This window comes from Lithobates pipiens, unplaced genomic scaffold, assembly GCF_037356315.1.
Source record: "Lithobates pipiens isolate NorthernLeopardFrog02 unplaced genomic scaffold, aLitPip1_a1.2 Scaffold_8, whole genome shotgun sequence".
NCBI lineage: Eukaryota > Metazoa > Chordata > Amphibia > Anura > Ranidae > Lithobates > Lithobates pipiens.
Window position 1 is genome coordinate 232,860,823 of NW_027507903.1, and position 25,843 is coordinate 232,886,665.

At 39.8% G+C, this 25,843-nt stretch overlaps 1 protein-coding gene across 25 annotated transcripts in view; it reads right to left on the reverse strand.

The window, feature by feature from the left end:
* NAV3 (neuron navigator 3) overlaps positions 1-25,843 on the reverse strand; it is an 873,011-nt gene that overhangs the window by 150,893 nt on the left and 696,275 nt on the right. For 18 of the 25 annotated variants that reach the window (XM_077474065.1, XM_077474059.1, XM_077474060.1 and 15 more), the window contains 2 exons: positions 24,696-24,815; positions 4,826-4,876 (listed from right to left, as the gene is read on the reverse strand). In XM_077474065.1, the coding sequence (XP_077330191.1) occupies positions 4,826-4,876; positions 24,696-24,815 (171 nt within the window). The remainder of the gene's footprint in view (positions 1-4,825; positions 4,877-24,695; positions 24,816-25,843) is intronic. The other 7 variants (XM_077474072.1, XM_077474067.1, XM_077474055.1 and 4 more) reach the window with 1 other exon arrangement.

Here is a 25,843-nt window from a genome sequence, read left to right on the forward strand (position 1 = left end):
CCCCTTGTTAAAGGGGGCTTCCAGATTCCTATAAGCCCCCTGCCCGCAGATCCCCACAACCATCGGGCAAGGGTTGTGGGGATGAGGTGGGAGTGATGTTAAGGGGGGCAGAGGACACTGCTATGAGGGTACAGATGATACTGCAATAGGAGGGACCCTATTAGGGATCCCATCACCCCTGGGGACAGGGCCCCTATCACCCCTGAGGACAGAGACCCCATCTCCCCTGGGGATAAAGACACCTTCTAACCAGGGGACAGGGATCCCATCTCACCTGGGAACAAGGACTCTATCTCCCCTAGGGACAGGGACTCTTTCTCACTTGGGGACAGGGACCCCATCACCCCTGGGGACAGGGCCCCATCTCCCTTAGGGATTGGGGCCCGATCTCCCCTGGGTAAGAGGATTCCATCTGCCCTAAGGGCAGGAACCCCATTTTCCCTAGGGCCTAGAATCCCATCTCCAGACCATGCTGGCTGGCAGGGCTGGCATCAGCCACCCTTGGTGCCAGGATGGTGGAGAGGGCAGTAAAATCCGAAGCCCCAGCCACATGCTCCATCAGGGTGAACTGGCTTTGTATTACTGAAAGTGAGGTAAACCTGTACTGTTATTATTACTAGGTTTGGATTATTATTATTTTCATTTATTAAAAGGTCAATGCGGTACTCCATGCATTTACATACATTGAATCCGGCCCTTAAGTGGAAAAGGGTTGCTAACCCCTGTATTAGAGTATCACTTTTGGGCCTCTAGCCCATAGAGAAAGTGAAGACATGATTTCAGTCATAAATTATACCAGCACACAGCAAATCAGCAGAGCCTTGGGACCAGAAAGGAGGGCAGTCAATTTAAACATAGGTCGAAGTGATCAAGTGGCTTTCCAGCACCCTTCCTCATGACTACATTGATGACAAAAGCCAGATGATAACATTTAAACAAATTCATAGTCACAGGGATGTTTTTAGGCTTTGAATGTAACAGTTACAGCAGTGCTAGTGAAAGGGTTGTTTATAACGCTCATAAAATGAACCTCAGTCCTTAGCATATGCCAGTCCACACAGAAAGCAATTATGCCTTGTTGTGTAGAAGGACCAACATTTGAACCCAATAAAATATTGTGAATTAGTACATACAGTATCTCACAAAAGTAAGTACACCCCTCACATTTTTGCAAATATTTTATTCTATCTTTTCATGTGACAACACTGAAGAAATGACACTTTGCTACAATGTAAAGTAGTGAGTGTACAGCTTGTATAACAATGTACATTTTCTGTCCTCTTAAAATAACTCAACACACAGCCAATAATGTCTAAACCGCTGTCAACAAAAGTGAGTATACCCCTAAGTGAAATATCCAAATTGGGCCCAATTAGCCATTTCCCCTCCCCGGTGTCATGTGACTCATTAATGTTACAAGGTCTCAGGTGTGAATGGGGAGCAGGTGTGTTAAATTTGGTGTTATCACTCTCTCATACGGGTCACTGGAAGTTCAACATGGCACCTCATGGCAAAGAACTCTCTGAGGATCTGAAATAGGAATTGTTGCTCTACATAAAGATGGCATAGGCTATAAGAAGATTGCCAAGACCCTAAAACTGAGCTGCAGCACAGTGGCCAAAACCATACAGCAGTTTAACAGGACAGGTTACACTCAAAACATGCCTCGCCGTGGTCAACCAAAGAAGTTGAGCGCATGTGTTCAGCGTCATATATAGAGGTTGTTTTGGGGAAATAGATGTATGAGTGCTGCCAGCATTGCTGCAGAGGGGTGAAAGGGTGGGGGATCAGCCTGTCAGTGCTCAAACCATACACTGCACACTGCATCAAATTTGTTTGCATGCAGTGGCAATGCATCCATTAAGGATGCACGGGTGCCGCCCCCTCTCTCCAGCCACCCCCTATATGAAAATTAGATTGCAGTAATCTATCCATGGCTGCTACCGCCATGCCCCTATTCAGGCGTCTGGCCCCTTTTCGGATGTCCGGGGCCTGAATTACAGCGCCAGGGGTGTATTTTTGAAGCATCTGATTAGAGCCATAGACTCTAATAGGCTTCTAAAAAGATGAACCCAGGTGTGTTAGAACAGCGAATTAATATTCTCTGTTCTAACACTGAACCGCCTCTCTGCCAATCAGCAAGCGCGGGTGTGTTGCCCTTCCCCTAAACGGCTGAAATGGCAGGCACTGTGATTGGACGCCTATCAGAAGGAGATGCATCGAGGACACAGTTCGCCACCGTCACCCATTGCCCCATCGAAATAGGGTAAGTGCAGGGTAGACAGTGAGCGTGTGGGGGGTCACAGTGTTAACTTTTGATGGGCACAGTGGTGGCATTTGATGGGCACAGTGGCTGAATTTGATGGGGCACAGTGGCTGTGTTTGATGGAACAGCAGCTGCAATTGATGGGCACAATGAGGCTGCAATTATTGTTTTTTTTTTTGTTTTTTTCCGTTTGCGCCCCCTCAAAATTTTTGATCACCAGCCGCTACTGTCTGCATGGCCATTGTCCCAGAAGGAAGCCTCTTCTATGATGCACAAGATGATGCACAAGTAAGCCCGCAAACAGTTTGCTGAAGACAAGCAGACTAAGGACATGGATTACTGGAACCATGTCCTGTGGTCTAATGAGACCAAGATAAACGTATTTGGTTCAGATGGTGTCAAGCGTGTGTGGTGGCAATCAGGTGAGGAGTACAAAGACAAATGTGTTTTGCCTACAATCAAGCATGGTGTTGGGAGTGTCATGGTCTGGCGCTGCATGAGTGCTGCCATAATTGGGGAGCTAAATTTCATTGAGGGAACCATGAATGCCAACGTGTATTGTGACATACTGAAGCAGAGCATGATCCCCTCCATTCAGAGACTGGGCTGAGGCCAGTATTCCAACATAATGACCCCAAACACACCTCCAAGATGACCACTGCCTTGCTAAAGAAGCTGAGGGTAAAGGTGATGGACTGGCCAAGCATGTATGCAGACCTAAACCCTATTGAGCATCTGTGGGGCATCCTCAAATGGAAGCACAAGGTCTCTAACATCCACCAGCTCTGTGATGTCGTCATGGAGGAGTGGAAGAGGACTCCAGTGGCAACCTGTGAAGCTCTGGTGAACTCCATGCCCAAGAGGGTTGAAGCAGTGCTGGAAAATAATGGTAGCCACACAAAATATTGACACTTTGGGCCCAATTTGGACATTTAGGGGTGTACTCACTTTTGTTGCCAGCGGTTTAGACATTAATGGCTATGTGTTGAGTTATTTTGAGGGGACAGCAAATTTACACTGTTACACTGAAAAGATAGAATAAAATATTTACAAAAATGAGAGGGGTGTACTCACTTTTATGAGATACTGTATATGAATTGGAACGTTTTATATATATATATATATATATATATATATATATATATATATATACATACTGTATATTTGGTTACTTGATTCATTTGCATATTGCATTTAAAGGGATATGCACATATATGGAATGCTTAAAAACTTACAAAGTCTGCCTACTAGCACAAAATTTAATTGGGTCCATTTGTAACCACCACACACTGCATTTTGGGATTTAATGTAGGAAACAGCCTTTTAGCTAAAGAAAGGATTAAAGAATTAGTGGTATAGACAGCATTATGTTTTAGGCTCTTTGTATGTGTTCATTCATTTGTTAGAACTCTTGCAAAGAACAATATACTGAATTTAAGAGATGTTGACCGCATGAACCACAATTCAGATTTGCTTTCACATTTCAGTTCTTTGCCAGTAACATGTAAATGCCCTTTGTAGACTAATTTCTGCATAAAACAATTTGATGCACAAATAAAAAAAAAACTGATCACTACTAAGAAAACAGTTTCTAAATTGCCTACATTCATCAAAGTCTTTGAATATGTACTGCAACCATTATATTGTAGCCAAGGTCTCCTGGAATGAGATAGCATTTATCTACCGTGACAAATGAGCAGGCTGCGGAGAAAATGGGATCCATCATTCACACATAGGTAATAACATTTTAAGTAAGAGTGATTGTAATGAAAAGTTGAAACCCACATGTCTATGAAAGAACATTTTGTAAAATATTTTACATACTGGCACCAAGTGTGTGTAGGCTTTTCAAACATTTTGAGCTGCATCCAGGCTTAAGGAGCAAGAAGTCTCCTGGAGCATGCACTGTAACTACTTGGTAAATCTAGTATTTTTCTCTTAAAATCAAGAAAATTAGGTTATTGCAGAGGATCTATAATCTCAGCAACATCTGATATTTATATTTTACTGTATATCGATCACCCAAAAAGGAAATAATATAATCACAAGGTTATGGTACCTTAAAAAAAAGAATAAATTCTAAAAACTATAAACATTTATTCCAATGACATTCCTACACCCTCATGTTATAAGGATCAGATGTATTGTCAATAGCAAACATTTGACTGATACTGCCTTTTTTGGGGCTCATTTTTATTAACAAATTATTAAGCCTGCTTTATTGTGCAAAGAAAATATACATGTGTTAGCAGGAACAAAGCTTTAGCCATATTAATCCACTGACTTGATGGTCGGCATTACAGGTTTTCTTTTCACTGTTCCATTCAGACAGCTGAAAGTGGATTAGGTGTACAACATTTTTAAGAGTGAATAGGTTATTAAAAACCTGCAAAGCTGACCAATACAACCTTTCACATGAGTACATCATGTTGAAGGCTGTATTGGAACAAGGCCATCCTCTATTTAATTCAGTGATCTCAAAGACCACATATAACGCCAGATTAAGTGACTTTAAAACTAAAAAGTATTGGAAAGTGGCACAAAGAGTAAAACATGTACCTTTCCTGCTCTTCACAAGTACTCCGACAGCCCCTATAACCCATGCAGGCTCTGAAATGGAAATAAGAGCAGTAAAGGTATGTGCAACCTAGTAGTGTGTGTTTTCTGTTTCCACTGCACAATATTTTGAAATAGTACGTTTTTAAATGCTGATTTACTTTCAATATGACAGAATAAATGTCTTAACATAGCTAAAATTTACTTTTAATATAGTAGCCGAAATGTAATTACAGCATAAAAAGTTAGTAAAGGCATTTTTTTTATTAACATAACAAACTTGTTATACTCACCTGCTCTGTGCAATAGTATTACCTCCTCTTCTAGGATCCTCCTGCCGGCGCTCTCCGCTCCTCCTCTTTGTCTGCCCCCATTGCAAGCAAAGCACTTGCTATGGGGGCAGACATGCAGTCTTGCTCTCAAGCCAGGCTCTGCGTGTCCCTGGTGGGGGGGGGGGGGGGGGTTGATACTGGAAAGTTTTTTTTTAATCTTAATGTATGCATTGAATGCATTATGGTAAAAAAAAAAAAAAAATACATAAGCCTTTAGAACCATTTTAATGTCAAGGTACTGAAATAAATACATGCATGTTGTTAAATAAAAACCAACACTGATAAATACGTAAGTCAATACTATTAAAAAAATCACAGAACTACAAATAATTATTATATCATGAGATCTTGGGCCTCTAATAGTTATAATCTGGAGCCTATAAATTACATTACTGATTAAATTACATTTTCTTAGCTGAGAGGGTAAGTTACTTAACAAGCTTATTTTATGCTTTATTACAACTTGCTCTACAACTTAAAAAAAATCGCTGAACAGTAGCAGGTATTTGAAATTGAAAAGATAGGAGACATTCAAGAAGAATCAAGGGCAATACGACATTAAAAGGGGACTGTGATGTGGAGGGGGGGGGGGGGCTGTGGTGTGATGAGAGGACCTCTGTCCTGAAGGATGACTTCTGATGCTATATTAGTTCCTTTCAAGTGGTGATGTGCATCATTCCAGGCTTAGGTTTGCCATTGATAAATAACATTTACATTTTAGACTCACGATTCTGTATACCTATTAAAGGTGTCAGTGTAAGCAGGTACAGTTAAGTCCCATACACACGATCGGACTTTGTATAAACTTTCCCGTGGACCTTTGTACAAAGGGTGTTGGCCGTAAGTTTGTATTGCATACACACAATCAGACTTTTTAGGCAACAAACACGAACGTAGTGACGTTTCAACCTACGACGACACTTCAAAAGAGGACGTTCAATTACTCCGGTGCCACCTTTGGTCAACTTCTGTATTGTTGTCTGATCTTTTGCATTAGTTCTGAGCATCCGTGTTTGTACTTTGTACAAAAGTCCGATGGTTTTGTGTACACACGATCGGACTTTGCTCCATCGGACTTAGGTGGTCAAAAAGTTTGTCCGTTCGCACAGCCAACAAAAGTCTGATGAAAACCGAAAACGTTTGTCCAATGGATCGTACACACGGTCGGATGTTGCTCCAAAACAGCTAATTTGCATGTTTGTTGTCAAAAAGTCTGATCGTGTGTATGGGCCTTTAGGCTTCCCACCTGTAAGCAGCCTAATGCCATTATTGCATTGGAAGTGGAGTCTCATAAGGGAATTGGTCCCTTAGAGATTCCGTATAGTACCTCTAGAGGAAAAGGTAGTCTGATTGGACACAGAATTCTCAAGAGACTTTAGCTGCCATTTTGGATGAGGAAACCTTTTAAATAAGGAACCCCAAGTAATTTTTAAGTGCTTCTGGTGAGTGACTCGTAGGGAGGTGAGAGACAGTGTATAGCAGGGATTTCCAAACTACAGCTCTCCAGCTGTTGTGGAACTACACATCCCTCAAGGCATTGTAAAACTCTGACATCGGAGACATGACTAGGCATTATAGTTGTCCTGATACCACTTTTTTAAGACAGAGTACAAGTACAGAAACTTTTTTTCAAGTACTCGCCGATACTGATTACAGATACTTTTTTTTATGTCATGTGACTGTGGCACTAATATGCAGCACTGAGGACATGTTGATTGTGTCAGTATTTTTTATTTTTTTGTAATTTTATTTTTTACAATTTATTTGTTTTTTTTTGTTGTTTTTTTTGGGGGGGGGGGGGGGGGGTGGACAGTGTCAGTGTGTTTTTTTTATCATTATTACTTTTACAATTTAACCTTTTAAATATATATTACAATTCTTTATTGTTTTTTATCAGCCCTGTTGGGGGGCTTTGGTGAGATATCAGGGATTTTGACCCCTGAAATCTCCCCTTTGAAAAAGGGAGAGGGGCTGAGGACACAGATTCCCCAGTCCCTTTCTCTGTAGCCTCGGCTGCACTGGATATGAATGGACAGCAGACAGAGGCTCCTGTTCATTCATAAACCGAAGCATTGTAAACACTGTTTACGATTTTCAGTTATGCATGGACAGGTATTTAGTACATTTTCTGCAATACATGCAAAATTCTCAATGTTGTATCTCTTTATACATGCTACAAGTAAAGAGAACAAACTATTGATGTACTATAAATATAGTGGTGGATTACTATGGTAACTACATTGTGCCCTTTGCAAGAGAAATTGCACTTTGCAAGGGAATTTTCCCCAAGGCTTGTGAATGAGGTTGAGCTCTACTGACTTCCATCATCCAATCACGTGTAAGCAAAAATGCAGGTTTTTTTAATTTTCCTTGCTCATTAGTAGGCATGCTTTGCAAAATGAAACATCTCTATATTCACTAAGCTCTTGGGAAACTTTCCTTGCGAAGTGCATCTTTTTAACATGAAAACACACTCTGAATTTCTATGTACATAGTGTAAGCCCTACCCACTTTATTTCACTTTATCGCACTTATCAAGCATATAACAAAACACTTGCATTGCTATATTTAGCAGATCGAAAGGGAACAAATAAGAGAAGTTCATTGTTAGGGTTTAAGGCAGGGGTCTGAAACTGGTGGCCCTCCAGCTGTTGCAAAACTACAAATCCCATCATGCCTCTGCCTGTGGGAGTCATGATTGCAACTGTCAGCCTTGCAATGCCTCACGGGACTGGTAGTTTTGCAACAGCTGGAGGGCCACCAGTTTGGGACCCCTGGTTTAAGGTGTAACGCCACTTTTGAGGGGAAAAAATAGCAATAGTATATAATTACGATTTAAGCCATTGATGATTTTATGTTATTTAAAAATGCATTTCCTTTTCAAACTGCAGTGCTGTCATTTTCTTTAAAATCCAATGTGATATGGCCACCTTGGAGTTTGTGTACAGAATGCTTCCAGAAATGTAATTTCCTGCTTGTGAGATTGGCTCACTGGTTTTCCCTGAAGTCTGCACTAGTACAAATCAGATTTTGAGCATCCTCTAAAGCAAAAATATTATTTTGGTAAAATACTTCCAAAAGGTTAATCACTTCCACAGAGATTCAGACCCTGCAGCTTTCCTCATAGCACTGTAAGTGCATCAGCTGATCAATAATGAAAAAGTCACCCACATTCAGAATCAGTATCCAAAAAGGCAAAGAAGAACAAACAACTTTTTCTTCAGAGAAGAAACAGGTAGGAATCTGCAAATTTGTTAAAATCTTTGCACATACATATACAATGATCACCCAGAGGGGACTGTTTTTTCCACAACAAAAATGGAATTACACGTTAGCACTTCTGTGTGAATTGCATCAACGCCACATGCGATACTTGGTAAATATTGTTGCTTAATAGATAATATGAACTTCTGATTCCCAACATGCAACTGTACTGAATATTTTCTTTCAGTGACCAATAAATCAAGAGATTGACCCTGACCTCCAATGTAAATGAGCCTTTATTAGTGGGGATTTTCCAGTGACCAGCAATGTAAAGGCGCTTTTTTAGTATGGGGTTATGTCTTTTCCATTAACCACCAATATACAGCGACTTTATCATGGGTCCACAGAGAACTATTAGAGGAAAAATCTACAAATCTGTAAAGTAATGAAAATTGGGGATTTTAAAAAATGGCATTCAAAATTTACAATACCTCAATATGTGCTCCCTGAAATCACACCAGGGACGTGTGGTGAGGTCAGTGGTTGGTGAGGCACTGGCTGGTATCAGAACCAGATACACACAGGTTACATACGCCGTGATCGTTAGAGCGAGGGCAAAAATTCTAGCACTAGACCTCTTCTGTAACTCGTAAAAAAATTTAAAGGGTCACTTATGGAGATTTATAAGAGATTTATAAGTACTGAAGTTTGGCGCCATTCCACAAGTATGCACAGTTTTAAAGTGTGACATATTATCTTCTTTCACATTATCCCAAAAAATTGGGCTAACGTTTTTTTGTTTATTTATGAAACAAATACTGTGTGACATAAAAAGTCGCAACAACCACCATTTTATTCCATAGGGTGTCTCCTAAAACAATATATATAATGTTTGGGGGTTCTGAGTAAATTTTCTAGCAAAAGGCCTGGGTGGCAAAGGGTAATTACCATAAGTAAGTAATATACAAATAATTATTATATATTGTTTTTAAGGTAATTTGCTATATTTTCAAAATCTGTACTCAAACAGGTGGCTTAACGGACAAATTGCTGAAGTTTGAAGTTATAACTTCCAACCAGTAATTTCACAGTAACTAGATAAATAATAAATTATTATGTTATAACATATATCATATAAATATATGATTTAGCTTGAATATAGCAGTAACTTTTCAACAGAATCAGTTTCTCCCTCTTAACTATGTGAGAAAAACATAGGATTGTGGGCAAATCTTATACCCATACACATGTTTTTTCCTTGTAGTTAAGAGGGCTGGGCTGGAAGGGAGCATGTGTCTTTTAGACACATGCTCCCTTCTATGACACTGTAGTGAGAGGTGTGTCTCCACTGCAGCATTTTTATTGGACAGATGGGACCAGTGGTACTTTACCATTGGTCCAAGTCTCCAAGCTGTTCATTGAGCTCAGCGCCTCTGACAAGAAGTGAGGAGAGGCACTGTGAGCTCCACCTCTCAGTCTGCTGCAAACAGAGTGTGTCAGCTTGTATTTAAAGTGGAAGTAAACCCATCGATGTCACATGTGCAGCACCATAGTAGTTGAAGATTAAACAGAGGCAAAGATGGCATTTTCCTTGGCTGAAAACGATAGGAGAGTTTACTTCCACTTTAAAGTGGCTACTCTGTATTCAGCTTCTGACAGGCACAGGGAGCTCCATATCACTGGAACCATAGGTCGGAGGAGCCCCACATTTTTACCAGTGGTGAGGTAGGAATTAGGCTGTATACCCCCCAATTTGCCGAGCTACGACCCTCAAAGCTCGATTTCTTTTTTTCTTTATAATGTTCATGCCCTGCCTCACCTGCCTCCCTTGACTGCATGTCCCTAAATCCCACTGTAGTTTTTCTTTAAAGCTGAACTTCGCCCTAAAGGGGAAGTTCTGCTTTAAAGAATCTTCCCCCTTATCTAAAAATATTGGGGGGGGGGTGCTGGTACCTAGTTTTGGCAGGTACCTGCTCCCACTTATGCTGGAATTGCCTAGTGGATTCCACCAGAAGCTATCCCCCCTACCCTCCTTGTCCGCAACCTCTAGGGACACATCACAGGTCCGAAGAGGCCGCGGGACCAGTCTCAAAGTGCATGCGCAGTGGGAAGCTGGCTGTAAACCCTCAAGGAGTCACAGCCAACTTTCCACACTAGACATGCCAGTTCTGGGAACCAAAGTCTGACGAGGAACCGATTCAGGTGAGGATGTCACTGGATACCCGTACAGGTAGCTGCTACTCAGCATTTGTAGCAGCTGACTTTTATTTTTTCTACAGACTAAAGAACTTCTTTAATGGCAAACAAAAATGTAATTTGGCTGAAAAACAATATATAATGATGCCATTACTCGAGGCTATAGATTATCAAACAATATTTTATGGAGCTCCTCAATAAAATGTGTTCTTCTATCTCAAGCATTTCAACATATTTAAATTAATTAGACCGGAAAATAATGTGTAACTTCTATCTTTTCACTATACTCCTTGAACCAAAAATAAAATATCTAAATGAACAGCAGCTGTTTTTCAGATTAATCTGGTCCCCAAAATAAAAGCTCTTATAAAACTGCTCAAGTGTAATATTCAATTGTTCTGACTGCTGTGCCCTCAGTATGTTACATTCTAAGATAACTCTGTGCTTTAGCCAGAATCAGTAAAGAGAAAAAAAGCATAACTGAGACTGAGAGTTCACCCTCTGATTGTGTCGCTGTCAGTTCATTCGGTGTCCCTTTTTAAAATTCCTAGTATAAAATGTCTTCGAAATCCAATACACGTGTCATTATGAACCATATTGAACAAACAGTACATTTGAAGCAATAACAAAAAATAATTATTGTTTTAATAAACTTGGCGATCATTACATTACAAAGCCACAACTGTTCACCTAGAAATGATGAAACTAATAAGATACATCATGCCTTGTCTGCCCCATGTTAGATTAAAAAAGAAAAGACACTAAACAAGAGGAATAATATGAGACCTTTATGCAGCATTATGTGAATCAGAAAAGTACAATATAGCAAAATCATTTCTGAGTGATGACAAATGACAACACACCACAGGAGACCAAGATAAATAAGAATACATCTTACAACTTCTAGTACTTATAGTCTCATGTCACTGATCTAATTTAAAGCAGTATCAAACCTGAAAAACAAAATGTTATATGTTACAGTCTACCAATCCTTAACCACTACAATACAGGGCACTTTCGCCCCCTTCCTTCCCAGCCCAATTTTCAGCTTTCATCGCTCTCGCAATTTCAATGACAATTGCGCGGTCATGCTACACTGTACCCAAATGAAATTTTTATCATTTTGTTTGCACAAATAGAGCTTTATTTTGGTGGTATTTATTCATGACTCCGTTTTTTATTTTTTGCGATATAAGTGCAAAAAAAGCGGAAATTTTGAAAAAAAACAATATTTTCTTTTGTCTATTTTAAAAGAAATCCAATAAAATCAAATTTTGTCATAAATTTAAGCCAACATGTATTCTGCTACATGTTTTTGCTAAAAAAAACTCTGTTAAGTGTATAGGAATTGGTTTGTGTGATCACGGACATATGTACACAAAGGATCACGTACATATGTGTGCAGGTGATCACGTACATATGTGTGCAGATAATCATTGGGACATGTGATTTTAGTGGGACATATGTTTTTTTATTTGGGGACATGTCTTTTTATTATTTGGGGACATGTGTGTTTTGGGGACATGTGTGTTTTATGGACATGTGTGGGGACACTGTGTGGTGATGTGTGTTTACACTAGACTAGTGATCAGTGAGTAAAAAGCTGTAAAAACAGCTCATACTCACGATCACCAGCCGGCTGCAGCGATCTGCTCTCCTCTCCTCAGCGAAGACTTCCATGTGAGGAGAGGAGAGCTGATTGCCTAGCAACTGGCTGTTTGTTTTGATCACATGACGGCTGTCCGGGTGACACGAGCGCATCGGGATCACGCCGCTGCGCGGGCATGCGCGCGCGCGATCCCCCTCCTTCTGAAGGACATTCTTGAACGTCCAGTCAGAAGGAGGCGACGCCCACCCGGCCGTATATGTACATTGGCTGGGTGGGAAGTGGTTAAATGTGGCATCTACGTTTTTTTTTTTTAACCTTTAGTCTCACCTAGTTATCCAAACAGTAATACACCTTCTATCTAAACTTCATGCACACTGGCATACATTTACAGTGGGAAAATGCAAAACGTGGCAAAATTGCAGCGCGATTGTGCTGCATTTTACGCTTTCTCGTGGCCGGTGGTCAAAACATTCCTATCCTGAACGTCATTCCTCCACGTTTAGGAGAAGGAGGTTGAAGCTCACCTATACACAGCAGCTCCTAAACTCTGCTCAAAGCCTATATGTACATTGAAACATGGGGGTTATTTACGAAAGCAAATCCACTTTGCACTACAAGTGCAAATTACAATTGCAAAGTGCACTTGAAATTGCACTGAAAGTGCACTTGGAAGTGCAGTCGCTGTAAATTTGAGGGGTAGATCTGAAATGAGTGGAATCTCTGCTGATTTTATTATCCAATAATGTGCAAGCTAAAATGCTGTTTTTTATTTTCCTTGCATGTCCCCCTCAGATCTACAGAGACGGCACTTCCAAGTGCACTTTGCACTTCTAGTTTGCACTTGTACTGCAAAGTGGATTTGCCTTTAGTAAATAACCCCCATAGGCTTTTATAGAGTTGAGTTTAGAAGCTTTGGCAAAAAAATAAAAAATAAATGCCAAAAGCTCCTAAACTGAAGTATAGGAGCTGCCAGTGTAAGTTAGTATAAATGAAACCTTAGGGTGTCTCCACTATAGACGGAGGAGCAATGGAGACACCTTTGGACATCAGCATTGTTGATCTGGGGAGAGGGTGGTTTTATGCCACGTACACGCAACCAGACTTTTTGACGGACTAGGTCCGACGGTCTACCCGACGGACTTTCAGCGGAGTTCCAACGGACTTTCGAAACGTACGGACTTGGCCACACAAGCAGACCAAAGTAAGATGGATTTGAATGTGATGATGTATGACCGGACTAGAATAAGGAAGTTCATAGCCAGTAGCCAATAGCTGCCCTAGCGTTGGTTTTCATCCGTCGGACTAGCATACAGACGGACAGATTTTTAGACCGGACTCGAGTCCATCAGAAAGATTTGAAACCTGTTTTATTTCTAGGTCCGTTGGACTTTTGGGGAAAAAAAATCCGCTGGAGCCCATACACGATAGTAATATCCGACGGATTCATTCCGTCTGACCTAGTCCATCGAAAAGTCTGGTCGTGTGTACGCGGCATTAGATGCACTAGCTAGCAGATTTGATGGACTTGACTGAAAAATGAAAGCCAAACTCCAACTATTTCATTTTACGCAATTACAGCAACAGTTTTCTTTTCATAAAGGTTTGTGATAAAGGTTTTACATAAGTAAATAAAAGCTGACCTTTGGATGCACCCCTGCCAGTGGTAATTGGTAGTCTCAATCCTCTAACTGCCACTTTTGCTGGACATCTTGGTCTGTTAAAGGAAGTTGATCAATGACATACTTACTGGCTTTATTTTCACCAGTGAAAATAAAGGGAAATGCTTAAAACAGCCACCACATCTAAGAACTGTTAAAGTGGATGTAAACCTGATTCATTAAATTTTAGATGGGCACATATATCTGCAGTGTTTTCTTATCTTGTCTTAGGACTCCAGGCCAATCGGTCTCAGGACCCATTTCCTGTTCGGCCGGGAGGAGAAGCAATGGCCCTGGCTCTTCCCTCGGCACGCTGGAGCGAGGAGCAGCATTGGCCTCTTAAGGTAAGGCCACTGATCACCACCATCCATCTCCCGCAGGGGGGTGGGGGGTTTGGCCACTGCTTGCTTCCATTTTTCTACCACGATGGGGGGTCACTGATCGCCGCTGTCTGTCTCCCGCATGGGGGTGGTCCACTGATTGCTGCCTTCCATCTCCCATGTGGGGGGTGGCATTAGTGTAAGTGGGGGGCAGGTTTGTTTATAGCCCCCCCCCCAAAATATTGAGCACCAGCCGTCACTGAATACACGTATGCTAAACTTGACCTGAAGAGTACATTGCATCAATAAATAACCTTGTATTTCACTATAAAATGAACAGGTGGTATACTTAATTTGATAAGCTATTACTAGAGTATCTGCACACGCTTACTAAGAGGATGTCACAATGTAAATAATATGCAGATAAGATAAGCAATATACATTTCCTTCAGATTACATGCCAAATATGTCAATGGATTTTGACACACAGCCTGCAGGCTTGCCATAACGGAGTTCACAATGAGTCCAGGACTTAAAGAACACACACTTTCACAAAATCTGCACCATGTGTATATCTAACCCATGACAAGTGTTTAAGACTCATGTCAATATAATATAATACAACACAACAAAGCAAGAGTAACATTCCATACACAAACATTTTTAATTAAATACGTTTTCAACTGCATTTATTCATTCGAGATGAATTCTGCACTGTCACGTTTTCGGTTTCAGGAAAACCAAATAAATATAGATAAAACATAATGTTAATAAATATTTATCTGGCTCTTACAGTGTACATATGTAATAGTAAATGCAAACTATTTGTAACTGTCTAACACACATGTTTCACAGTTTGGTACACAGCGGAAACTGCAACCATCTATTTAGAAATTGATAAATGCCTTTTGTTCAGCTGTTCTGTAAAGATATAAGGTGCCCACATGTTACTATAATAACTGTATATAACTGTAGACACTCCGCTTTATCAAGTGAGGTCTTGGTAAATTATATACCCATATACTGTATGTGAAGACTAAACATAAAACTAGTTAAACATATGGTGATATCAATTGCAAAACATACTGTACAGAATTAATACAAATATGTACAAACCTAGTCCTGGTGGTATACATCTGCTGTCTCTAAACACTACACAGTCAAAAGCATGTGGTCTGTTTATAGTATGATTGTCTTTTAAAAAATCATCTTTCTTTTATGGTGTCTGCGTAATCCTCTACCCTCTAAGAATGGCTAAATGTGATGTTGAGGCAAGGATCAGTCTGGTGGGAACTACAATGAGCAACCTCGTTGTTAGAAGGGCTTATTACAGGCATGCCCCACGTTTAAGTACGCAATGGGGTTTATTTACTAAAGCTGTATAATACACAAATTGTTTTTAACTTATTAAGAACGTTTATGTAGTCAGTCCTAATATTTTCCCATAAGTAAAAGAGGTCTTCTCATCATCCAAGTTGTATGTTAACACTGTATTGAATCCCATTCTTTTCAAGAATATACACATCTTACATCCTGCCATTATTGGAAAGACCTCAACCCATCTACAGGTACCCACAGTTGTGGCCGCCAAAGAACATAGCAGCATGTAGACAACAATCTTATCTATAATTACCTGCAGACAACTCTGACTACTTCTTGTAAGGGAAGCAATCCAATTGCTTAGAAGATTTTGCCCAAGTGGTATTATTATCCCTAATATAAGCTGGTGTATGTTCAACAGCTGTCTGCTATGTTGTTAGGTACAGTGCCTTGTGAAAGTATTCGGCCCCCTTGAACTTTTCAACCTTTTGCCACATTTCAGGCTTCAAACATGAAGATATAAAATTTTTATTTTTTGTGAAGAATCACCAACAAGTGGGACACAATTGTGAAGTGGAACGAAATCTATTGGATTTTTGAAACTTTTTTAACTAATAAAAAAATGAAAAGTGGGGCGTGCAAAATTATTCGGCCCCCTTGTGTTAATACTTTGTAGAGCCACCTTTTGCTGCGATTACAGCTGCAAGTCGCTTGGGGTATGTCTCTGTCAGTTTTGCACATCGAGAGACTGAAATTCTTGCCCATTCTTCCTTGCAAAACAGCTTGAGCTCAGTGAGGTTGGATGGAGAGCGTTTGTGAACAGCAGTTTTCAGCTCTTTCCACAGATTCTCCATTGGATTCAGGTCTGGACTTTGACTTGGCCATTCTAACACTTGGATACGTTTATTTGTGAACCATTCCTTTTTAGATTTTGCTGTATGTTTGGGATCATTGTCTTGTTGGAAGATAAATCTCCATCCCAGTTATAGGTCTTTTGCAGACTCCAACAGGTTTTCATCCAGAATGGTCCTGTATTTGGCTGCATCCATCTTCCCCTCAATTTTAACCATCTTCCCTGTCCCTGCTGAAGAAAAGCAGGCCCAAACCATGATTCTGCCACCACCATGTTTGACAGTGGGGATGGTGTGTTGAGAGTGATGAGCTGTGTTGCTTTTACGCCAAACATATCGTTTTGCATTGTGGGCAAAAAGTTTGATTTTGGTTTCATCTGACCAGAGCACCTTCTTCTACATGTTTGGTGTGTCTCCCAGGTGGCTTGTGGCAAACTTTAGACAAGACTTTTTATGGATATCTTTGAGAAATGGCTTTCTTCTTGCCACTCTTCCATAAAGGCCAGATTTGTGCAGTGTACGACTGATTGTTGTCCTATGGACTCTCCCACCTCAGCTGTAGTTCTCTGCAGTTCATCCAGAGTGATCATGGGCCTCTTGGCTGCATCTCTGATCAGTGTTCTCCTTGTCTGAGCTGAAAGTTTAGAGGGACGGCCAGGTCTTGGTAGATTTGCAGTGGTCTGATACTCCTTCCATTTCAAAATGATCACTTGCACAGTGCTCCTTGGGATGTTTAAAGCTTGGGAAATCTCTTTGTATCCAAATCCGGCTTTAAACTTCTCCACAACAGTATTACGGACCTGCCTGGTGTGTTCATTGGTCTTCATGATGCTCTCTGCGCTTTCAACAGAACCCTGAGACTATCACAGAGCAGGTGCATGTATACAGAGACTTGATTACACACAGGTGGATTCTATCACCATCAGTCATTTAGGACAACATTGGATCATTCAGAGATCCTCGCTGAACTTCTGGAGTGAGTTTGCTGCACTGAAAGTAAAGGGGCCGAATAATTTTCCACGCACCACTTTTCAGTTTTTTATTTGCTAAAAAAGTTTAAAAATATCCAATAGATTTCATTCCACTTCACAAGTGTGTCCCACTTGTTGGTGATTCTTCACAAAAAATTTAAATTTTATATCTTTATTTTTGAAGCCTGAAATGTGGCAAAAGGATGAAAAGTTCAAGGGGGCCGAATACTTTGGCAAGGCACTGTATATACACATGAGCCACACCAAACATTAATGTTTACGAACATGTGTGTCTGACTGCTCCAGGTACAAAAGGGGTCAGATTATACCTGCATGGAAGCCTACCCTCTTATGGTAAATCGGCACTTTACTTTTTACTAAGTTATGTGTAATTCTCTGTTGCCACTGCAGATCTACTGAGGGAATATAATGAATGCTTTGTCTGGAATGTACCTTTTAAGTGTACGTAAACCCAAAAATATAGTTTATCTTTCTTCTTGTTTGGCCTTTTAGTTATACCTTTAACCTCCTTGGTGGTATGATTATTTCAGATTTTTTATGCTGAAAGCGGTACAAGTATTTTGCATGGAAATTTGGTGTTTTATATTGTAGGCCTATAATTCTTAGGAATAACTCAAAATAACTTAAATCTGTCCAAACAAGAGTCTAGTAGACATCCCAGGTATGATAAAGTTTGAAAAACAAAATCATACATTATAATATGTAGCGCTGGGCTCCTGAAGAGCCCGCCCTATGTTTTTGTAAATTTAGTTTTCCCTAAGACCATAGTTGGGTCTTAGGGCTAATTTAAGTTAATTGTGGTCTTGGCATCAGTTTGGCTGGGCCGTACTATGTTCTGCCTGGTCATAGGTGTAGGTATCACCTTTGACAGGCATTAGAACGCAGTCTGGTTGGATGCATTGGGTACCAATCTCTCTCTCTGAGCCAATCAGTGTGTGCGTTGTCTCACTGTATTCTGGGAAAGGGTACTTAAGGTGCTGAGGGCACGTGGTTCTGGGTTCCGGTCCAGAAGTATGTTCTGACTCCATGGTCCTGGTCCTCCTGACCAGCCCCCAGAGGCCCACATGGCCTAGGGTGCGGATCCATATATTTCTAAGTCTCGGGGATTGGCTAGTCCGAGGCACAGTAACTGGAGGGAGGATTTCAAGGTGGTCCGGTGCAATCTCAGGTTTAGAGAGGCCCAGCAACTCAAAACGCAACCAGGGGAGGACTCTTCAGAAGAGGGCCACGCACGAGGCTGGCTGTACGGTAAGAGCCTGGAAACGGAGCTGAAAGGACACCAAGTAAATGCGCATTCTTACAGTATCGCCGGACCGGCTGCAAGATACTGGCACTGTAAGAAAGTTCCTAATTACATCCTTCAGTTACACCTAAGGTTCTGTGCTAATTCAAAGTTCTATAATCCAGTCTGTGGCAGAGACTTTTCTCCTTTAAAGTTAAACAAACAAGTCTATGGCAGAGGCTTTAAATCACCTGTCGGCTGCTAAATCCACAAACAGGGATTTATCCGGTAGTTGAAATATCCAGGTACGAATGGCTATTCCCTGGATCATCTAGAGAGAGACATTTCAAGTGTCAGCAGTTCCAAAAATACCTGAGCTTTACTACCCATACCCTCTATTCCAAACTGAGAGACTGTGTTCTGTTCAACATTTTATGCAAATAAAAATTACTAAAAGGGATTCAAGTGTCGGTCTCTGCAGTTTATTGGGCCAGCAACCTCGGGAACCCCTAGACAAGAACGAGGTGGAGAAGGTAAACGGTAAGCCCAACAAAACCAGCCACTCCTTCGGGGGTCAGTGCTACAAATATAATAAATAATTATAGAAAATAATAATATAATAATAAAAATGATTCAATAATGTAATCAAATCAAAAGCACTGAAATTTGCTCAGTTGTAGAATTGTCGCTGTCAATACTTTCAGTTTGATGACGGATTTCCCCACAAATCACTATCGCTCAATTCTGCAAGTGATTCTAATTTATTATCGCTGTTTTCTAGCTGGTCTAAAACCACTTTTGATGAAAGGGATGGTTTTGGTTGCTATGGACAATCTACAGTTCCCAGGCAGAAAGAGCAGTATTTATAATATAAAACTGCATGCAGGGCACTGGGCAGACCACTAGGGACAAAAGGATGTGAAATAAATTGATACAGTGTACTGTATATGTATTGTGTGTTCTACTTTTTAAATTTGGTGCCGTTCTCTGTCCCTGTGCATCGCAACGCTCGTAGGGAATGGAGCTCGGCTCCATGATAGATCGAGCGGAGGACAGCTCGCACACAATGCAGGGAGACATCACAGGATCCTGGGAACAAGGTAAGTAAGCTTTACCTGGATCCTGCGATGCAATCCCGAGTGTGGCTCGGGGTTACCGCTTTTGGTGCTGAAAATTCACCCCGAGCCACACTCGGGTTTACCGTCAGAGGGGTTAACAATATATATATATATATATATATATATATATATATATATATATATATACACAATATTTTATCAAAATGATTGCCTTTACACACACATGAACTTTAATGGCATCCCAGTCTTAGTCCAAAGGGTTCAATATTGAATTGGCCCACACTTTGCAGCTATAACAGTTTCAACTTTTCTGGGAAGGCTGTCCACATGGTTTAGGAGTGTGTCTATGGGAATGTTTGACCGTTCATCCAGAAGCGCATTTGTGAGGTCAGGCACTGATGTTGGATAAGAAGGCCTGGCTCGCAGTATCTGCTCTAATTCATCCCAAAGGTATTCTATCAGGTATTCTATCAGGTTGAGGTCAGTCAAGCTTCTCTACCCCAAACTCACTCATCCATGTCTTTATGGACCTTGCTTTGTGCACTGGTGCACAGTAATGTTGGAACAAGAAGGGGCCATTACCAAACTGTTCCCACAAAGTTGGGAGCATGAAATTGTCCAAAACATCTTGGGATGCTGACACCTTAAGAGTTCCCTTCACTGGAACTAAGGAGCTAAGCCCAACCCCTGAAAAACAACCCCACACCATAATCCCTTCTCCACCAAATGATTTGAATGAGTGCACAATGCAAGGTCCATAAAGACATGGATGCGCCAGTTTACGGTGGACCAACTTGACTGGCCCGCACATCCAACATCAGTGACTGACCTCACAAATGCACTTCTGGAAGAATGGTCAAACATTCCCATAGACACATTCCTAAACCTTGTGGAGAGCCTTCCCAGAACAGTCAAAGCTGTTATCGTTGCAAAGGGTAGGCCAACTCAATATTGAATCCTACGGATTAAGACTGGGATGCCATTAATGTGTGTGTAAAGGCAAGCATCCCAATACTTTTGGTAAAATAGTGTGTGTGTGTGTGTATGTTCAATAATTACAAAACTACTTGTTGATCCTTCCAGAAATCCAGTGCTGCCTTGTGTCCTGTGCACTCTCTAATGTTAAGAGTACAAGATCCTACTCCCCCTGAGTTATGGCGAAGAGGTGTCCTGTTGTCCCTGACAGTGTCCACACCGTTCAGTACAGTGAATGTGTGCTGTCATCCTAGGACAGCAGATATTTTATGGGCAGGATCACCAGGTGAAAATAATAGTAAAAATCCTGAAAAAAAAACCCCAGATGCAGCCACCACATCCTGGTAAGTGTTTGTTCCTGGGTTTGAATACACTTTAAGTCCCAAGTAAAACTAAGGGTGTAAATGGACACACCACTCTGGAAAGAGCTGAACAACGCATGTCACAGCAGGGGGCAATGCCAATATATCTTGAATTCCTAAAGTCAAGTACTTTGTAATACTACAATGTTAAAGTAATATAGTATTATCTTTACACACTTAATAACTGTTTTAGAAATTATGTGTAAAATCTTATAATGCGAAAATGTTTCTGGCCCTTGGTGAGAAAACATTAAGAACTTATCATAAACCCTAAATACTCCTACCTCCCATCGTCACCACCTCCCCATGACCCCTTGTTTACTTTTCTTCCTAAATGTTTCTTTCAAGTTGGCAGATCCAACACAAGGATTGACTTTCAAACATATCCCCACCACACACATTGTATGTAACCTAGTCATATAAGATATATTCACAAATAACAAACCGTTAAAACTTTGGACATGACATCAAACATGAACGCTCATTTGTGGGAACAGACCCAGATACAGATGATCATTAGATTGGATTGTTGAGAAATCCTTTATTGTGGTCTGGCTCGCTCAATGTTTGCATTTAGGTTAAAACACAGGGAACACAGACAATCATTCTAATGACTGTGGGAATAAGCGTAAAGATGGTTAGTAACATAAATCTTGCTTGTGGCACACTTATTTTGATGGGGGCACCATCACAGGAGATCTGTCAGGTTATAATGCCAGTTTTTCTGAAGGAAAGAAAAATATATAAAGTGTCTTATAGGACAAACCTCATTTTAAGGATCTAATCTAAAACTAAAAGCTCACTTACTGTAGAAAGCACAGGAAAATGAGCATGTTCAAAGCTACTGGTTACATGATAAATATATTCTAGAAACTGTATCAGATTTAACACAGATTGCTCAAATTAACTTTGTTCTGCTATCCAAAGGAAACTTTTCTAACCACAATACAAGGAAGTGATACACTGCCATTCAAGTCATAACAAAGCACCTAATCTAACCAACAATCCATCAACAAAATGAGGACCTAGGAAACGGAGATGGAATTTCTTAACTACAGTATCTCAGTATTATGAGATAATACACATTTTGGGCTATAAAAAATAAAATGTTTATTGAATAAAGTATATATGTTAAATATTTCATGAATGTACAGACTTTCTACCACTTTCCTGCCACAAAGCCATAAACAGCATCTACCATCAAAATTGCCTGTTATATACTGTCTATATATATATATATATATACCCATCAAGAGAGGCTTGAACGTAGAATGTACTGGGATAACTGTGCCAACTAAAATAACTTTTAAGACCAAGGAATTGGTTGAAAGGCCAACTGCACCTTATGGTAATATTTTAAGTTGGGGTAGACATTGGCAGGCTAATTCATCCATCAGTTTTTAATATCTTTTGGACTACAAGATTTATCCGGAATAGTCTTTGCAAACTTCCATAAGGTCTTTGCCTCTTCCATAAGACCAGGGCCATTTAAAGTGTCACTTTCTTGTTGCTAAATTCCCCAATTTTCTGTTTATTCTTTGATATAAAGAATACACCAGGGAGCATTATTATCATTATGCTATCATTGTAATGCCTGCAATAGATGGGCTGAAAAGTAAGAAGCTAGGTATGACTACTAAAATATATACTTTTAGACATATGGAACAAAACTTCTGCAGTGAGATAGATAAGTGAACAAATACACTTGGGTTCAAGAACTTCATCTCTGCTATCTGAATTCCCTTATTTAACAAGCGTTATGTTATCAGAGTATATACAAAGCTCATAAACTGTGTTATAAGGAATAGTGAGCTGGCTTCTGTGTAGGGTGATGTAAAGGTTGATGTAATGACTCATATACAGTTGTCAATGTTGCACATAGCAAAACAATGAGAATAAAATGTCATCTAGTTTGTAAATCAGGACTGGTATCTTTCCTAACCAGATCTTGTATGTTTTAAAAAATCTAGCTGCTGCATGTAATTTCTTATACACATTATTCCTTTCTGTAATGGAGCAATTGAAAACATCTAAGTGACACCGAACACATCACTAGATAGAATTTCAATTTTCAGAGAATTGCTAACCGCAACTGAGCCAGACATCTATTGCAAAAAGAAGCCTGAAAACAAGATGAATGTCACAACTGATATGTGCGGCATAATGTTTGATGCTGATATCAGAATAGTATACACTGCCAAAATATTTAAACCACTGCCATATGTTTAAACACAGAAAATAATTAAGTATTTTTCAAATAGAGGTTCAAGCACATCAATGTTGAAATCCATAGTGGTTCCCAAGTATCATTGGATTCCTTAAGTTGGCCATACACTAATAGTTTTTTTCCCTCTTTTTTTTTATTCAGCCTGCAGACTGAATGAAATGAAACTAGCAGCTTTCCCAATCCACATTACACAGCGTAGATGGACATGTCTCCTGCTGTGCCTATATATTGTATCTTGAATGTTGGCCCAATCGGCTATCAAAATACAGAAAGAGTGACTGCATCTTATTGGATGCAGCTGCTTTTTATTCAACACTTTTTTTTGCCCAGATCATTAAATTTTTTAATTGGATGGGAGGCAGCTGACTAAGCAAGATTGAGGAACCATCCATCATTTGTACAGTAAATGGCCAGCTTAAGACTATTAAATCAAGTTGTCTTATATAATTCTACAGAAAATCCACCAATTTTCAGTTAAAATTGCACAAATTTCACAAAAGTGTAAATGTTAGATACGGCATTCATCTACTTTCAATTACTTTATTTAAAGCCTCTAGATCAGGGGTGCTCAACCTGTGGCTCTCCAGCTGTTGCGGAACTACAAGTCCCATGAGGCATGGCAAGGCTGAAAAGTACAAGCATGACTCCCAAAAGCAGAGGCATGATGGGACTTGTAGTTTCACAACAGCTGGAGAGCCACAGGTTGAGCACCCCTGCTCTAGATGAAATTATAAAAATGTTTAATGATGGGTGTTTAGGAATATCTTCACCTATAATTTCATTACACAGCCATTTTTGCTCAGTAAACTATGGTCATGCTACAGAGATTGCAAGGGTTGGTATCCCATTACATCTGTTTTTATTTGCGTGATGCCACTTCACATAGGTTATCGCCTTGTGTTTTTTATGGACATTACCTTTATCCCAAGGTGCTGTCTTTCAAAATATATAGCCATAGTGTATGTTAGGATAAAAGAAATGATTGCGCAAAATTGATCTCGCTGCCCAATTTCTCATTTTGCCAAGTTTATGAATAGTAGATACTGAACAATTACTTTAGTTTAAATGCTTACTAAAGGCTCACATTTTTTCTTTCTATAAAATAACAAACATATTCTACTTACCCGCTCTGTGCAAACGTTTTGCACAGAGAAGCCCTGGTCCTCCTCTTCTCAGGTCCCCCGCCATCCCTCTGGGCTACTTCCCCCTGTCAAGTGCCCCCCATAGCAAGCCACTTAGCAAGCCCCAATAGCAAGCTCCATAGCAAGCATAGAATGCATGAAGGTAAAAAACCTATAGCTTTTACAACCACTTTAATGTGTCATACGTTTATTTTTTTTGTCAAAGGCTACAAAAAGAGAATGGAATGTGCTTATGCTAAACATTAAACATGTATTTAAGCATTGTGTAAAAAACAATGAGGAAATTGTTATCCATGAAAAAAAAATATATATATATATTTATAGCAGACCTCACATCATCATGCTCTTCCATAAACCATAAAACATAAAACTAGCTTTAATTACCTGTCAGCATCTACAGCAACATCATGCACTCCTCGGTGAATAATATCACGAGACATTGCAAGATCTGGTATCCGGTTAAGACTTCTGGTATACAGGTTAAGTCCACCATCTGTCAAATACCTAGCAAGGAATAAAACATTAAAATAAAATAGTCTTTAAAGCACAGATTTAAATCAGTGGGTAAACCTGTTCTGGTGGCAACTGTCTCAGAACTAACATCCTATTTACTGGTGCCTCTGAAACAGGAAGTGAAGGGATCTCTCTCTAATGGGACACAAAATAAAGGAAAAGTCTGGAGACTAGGGTCCAAACCATTCCCTACTCTATCCAAAACACAAATGAATTTGTTTCTACCTATCATTAACTAGAACTTTATCTACAAGCAATAACAAAACCTGTATGTTCAATTATACATATAATGACAGAGCAAACATATTGGGTATGGTGCTGGTCATCCATATATTTTGGCTTTAGAACTAGTACTTAAGTACTAGTGCTACTGCAGCTTGATCTAAAATGGGGAGTTTAGTGAAGAGAGTTTGATGATCAGAAACAAGATCCTGCATAGTTAAATCTATACATCCATCTGTGCTGTCCAGTATGATGCATTTTACTTACTTTGCTTAAAAGTAAATATACGTATTCCATAAATAAAAGAGTCTAAAGATTTGCATGGGCGGTTTGTTGAATTTTCCATTAGGTCAGTGTTAGTGTTATGCAAATAACGAAACAATACTCAGTGGATTTGAAGCTCATTTTTGAAATACAAATCCTCTGTTTATCATATTAAAACAGCCAGGAAAATGCTTTAATTAGGTGATAATATACATAAGTTAAGGGATTAAAAAATGGAATAGGAGCCAATATGGAATTGCAAATTAAAGAGGATGAACACTTAAAGCGAGATAAATCCCCTTTACCAAGCTAAGAAGTTGTCAGAAAATTATCAAGAAAATTTACTGCAATGCCAGAAAATTTAAGTATGAAACATTTCCATGGTATCTTGGGAAATATTAAAGTGAAGGGAGATTAATATAGCATCATTCCAGGATTCTTAGCTTAAAATAAACCATCCATATATTAAGCATTTTTCAAATTTATGTTCAAAAAATATTAATTACTTGTGTCAGTTACTAGAAATAAATGAT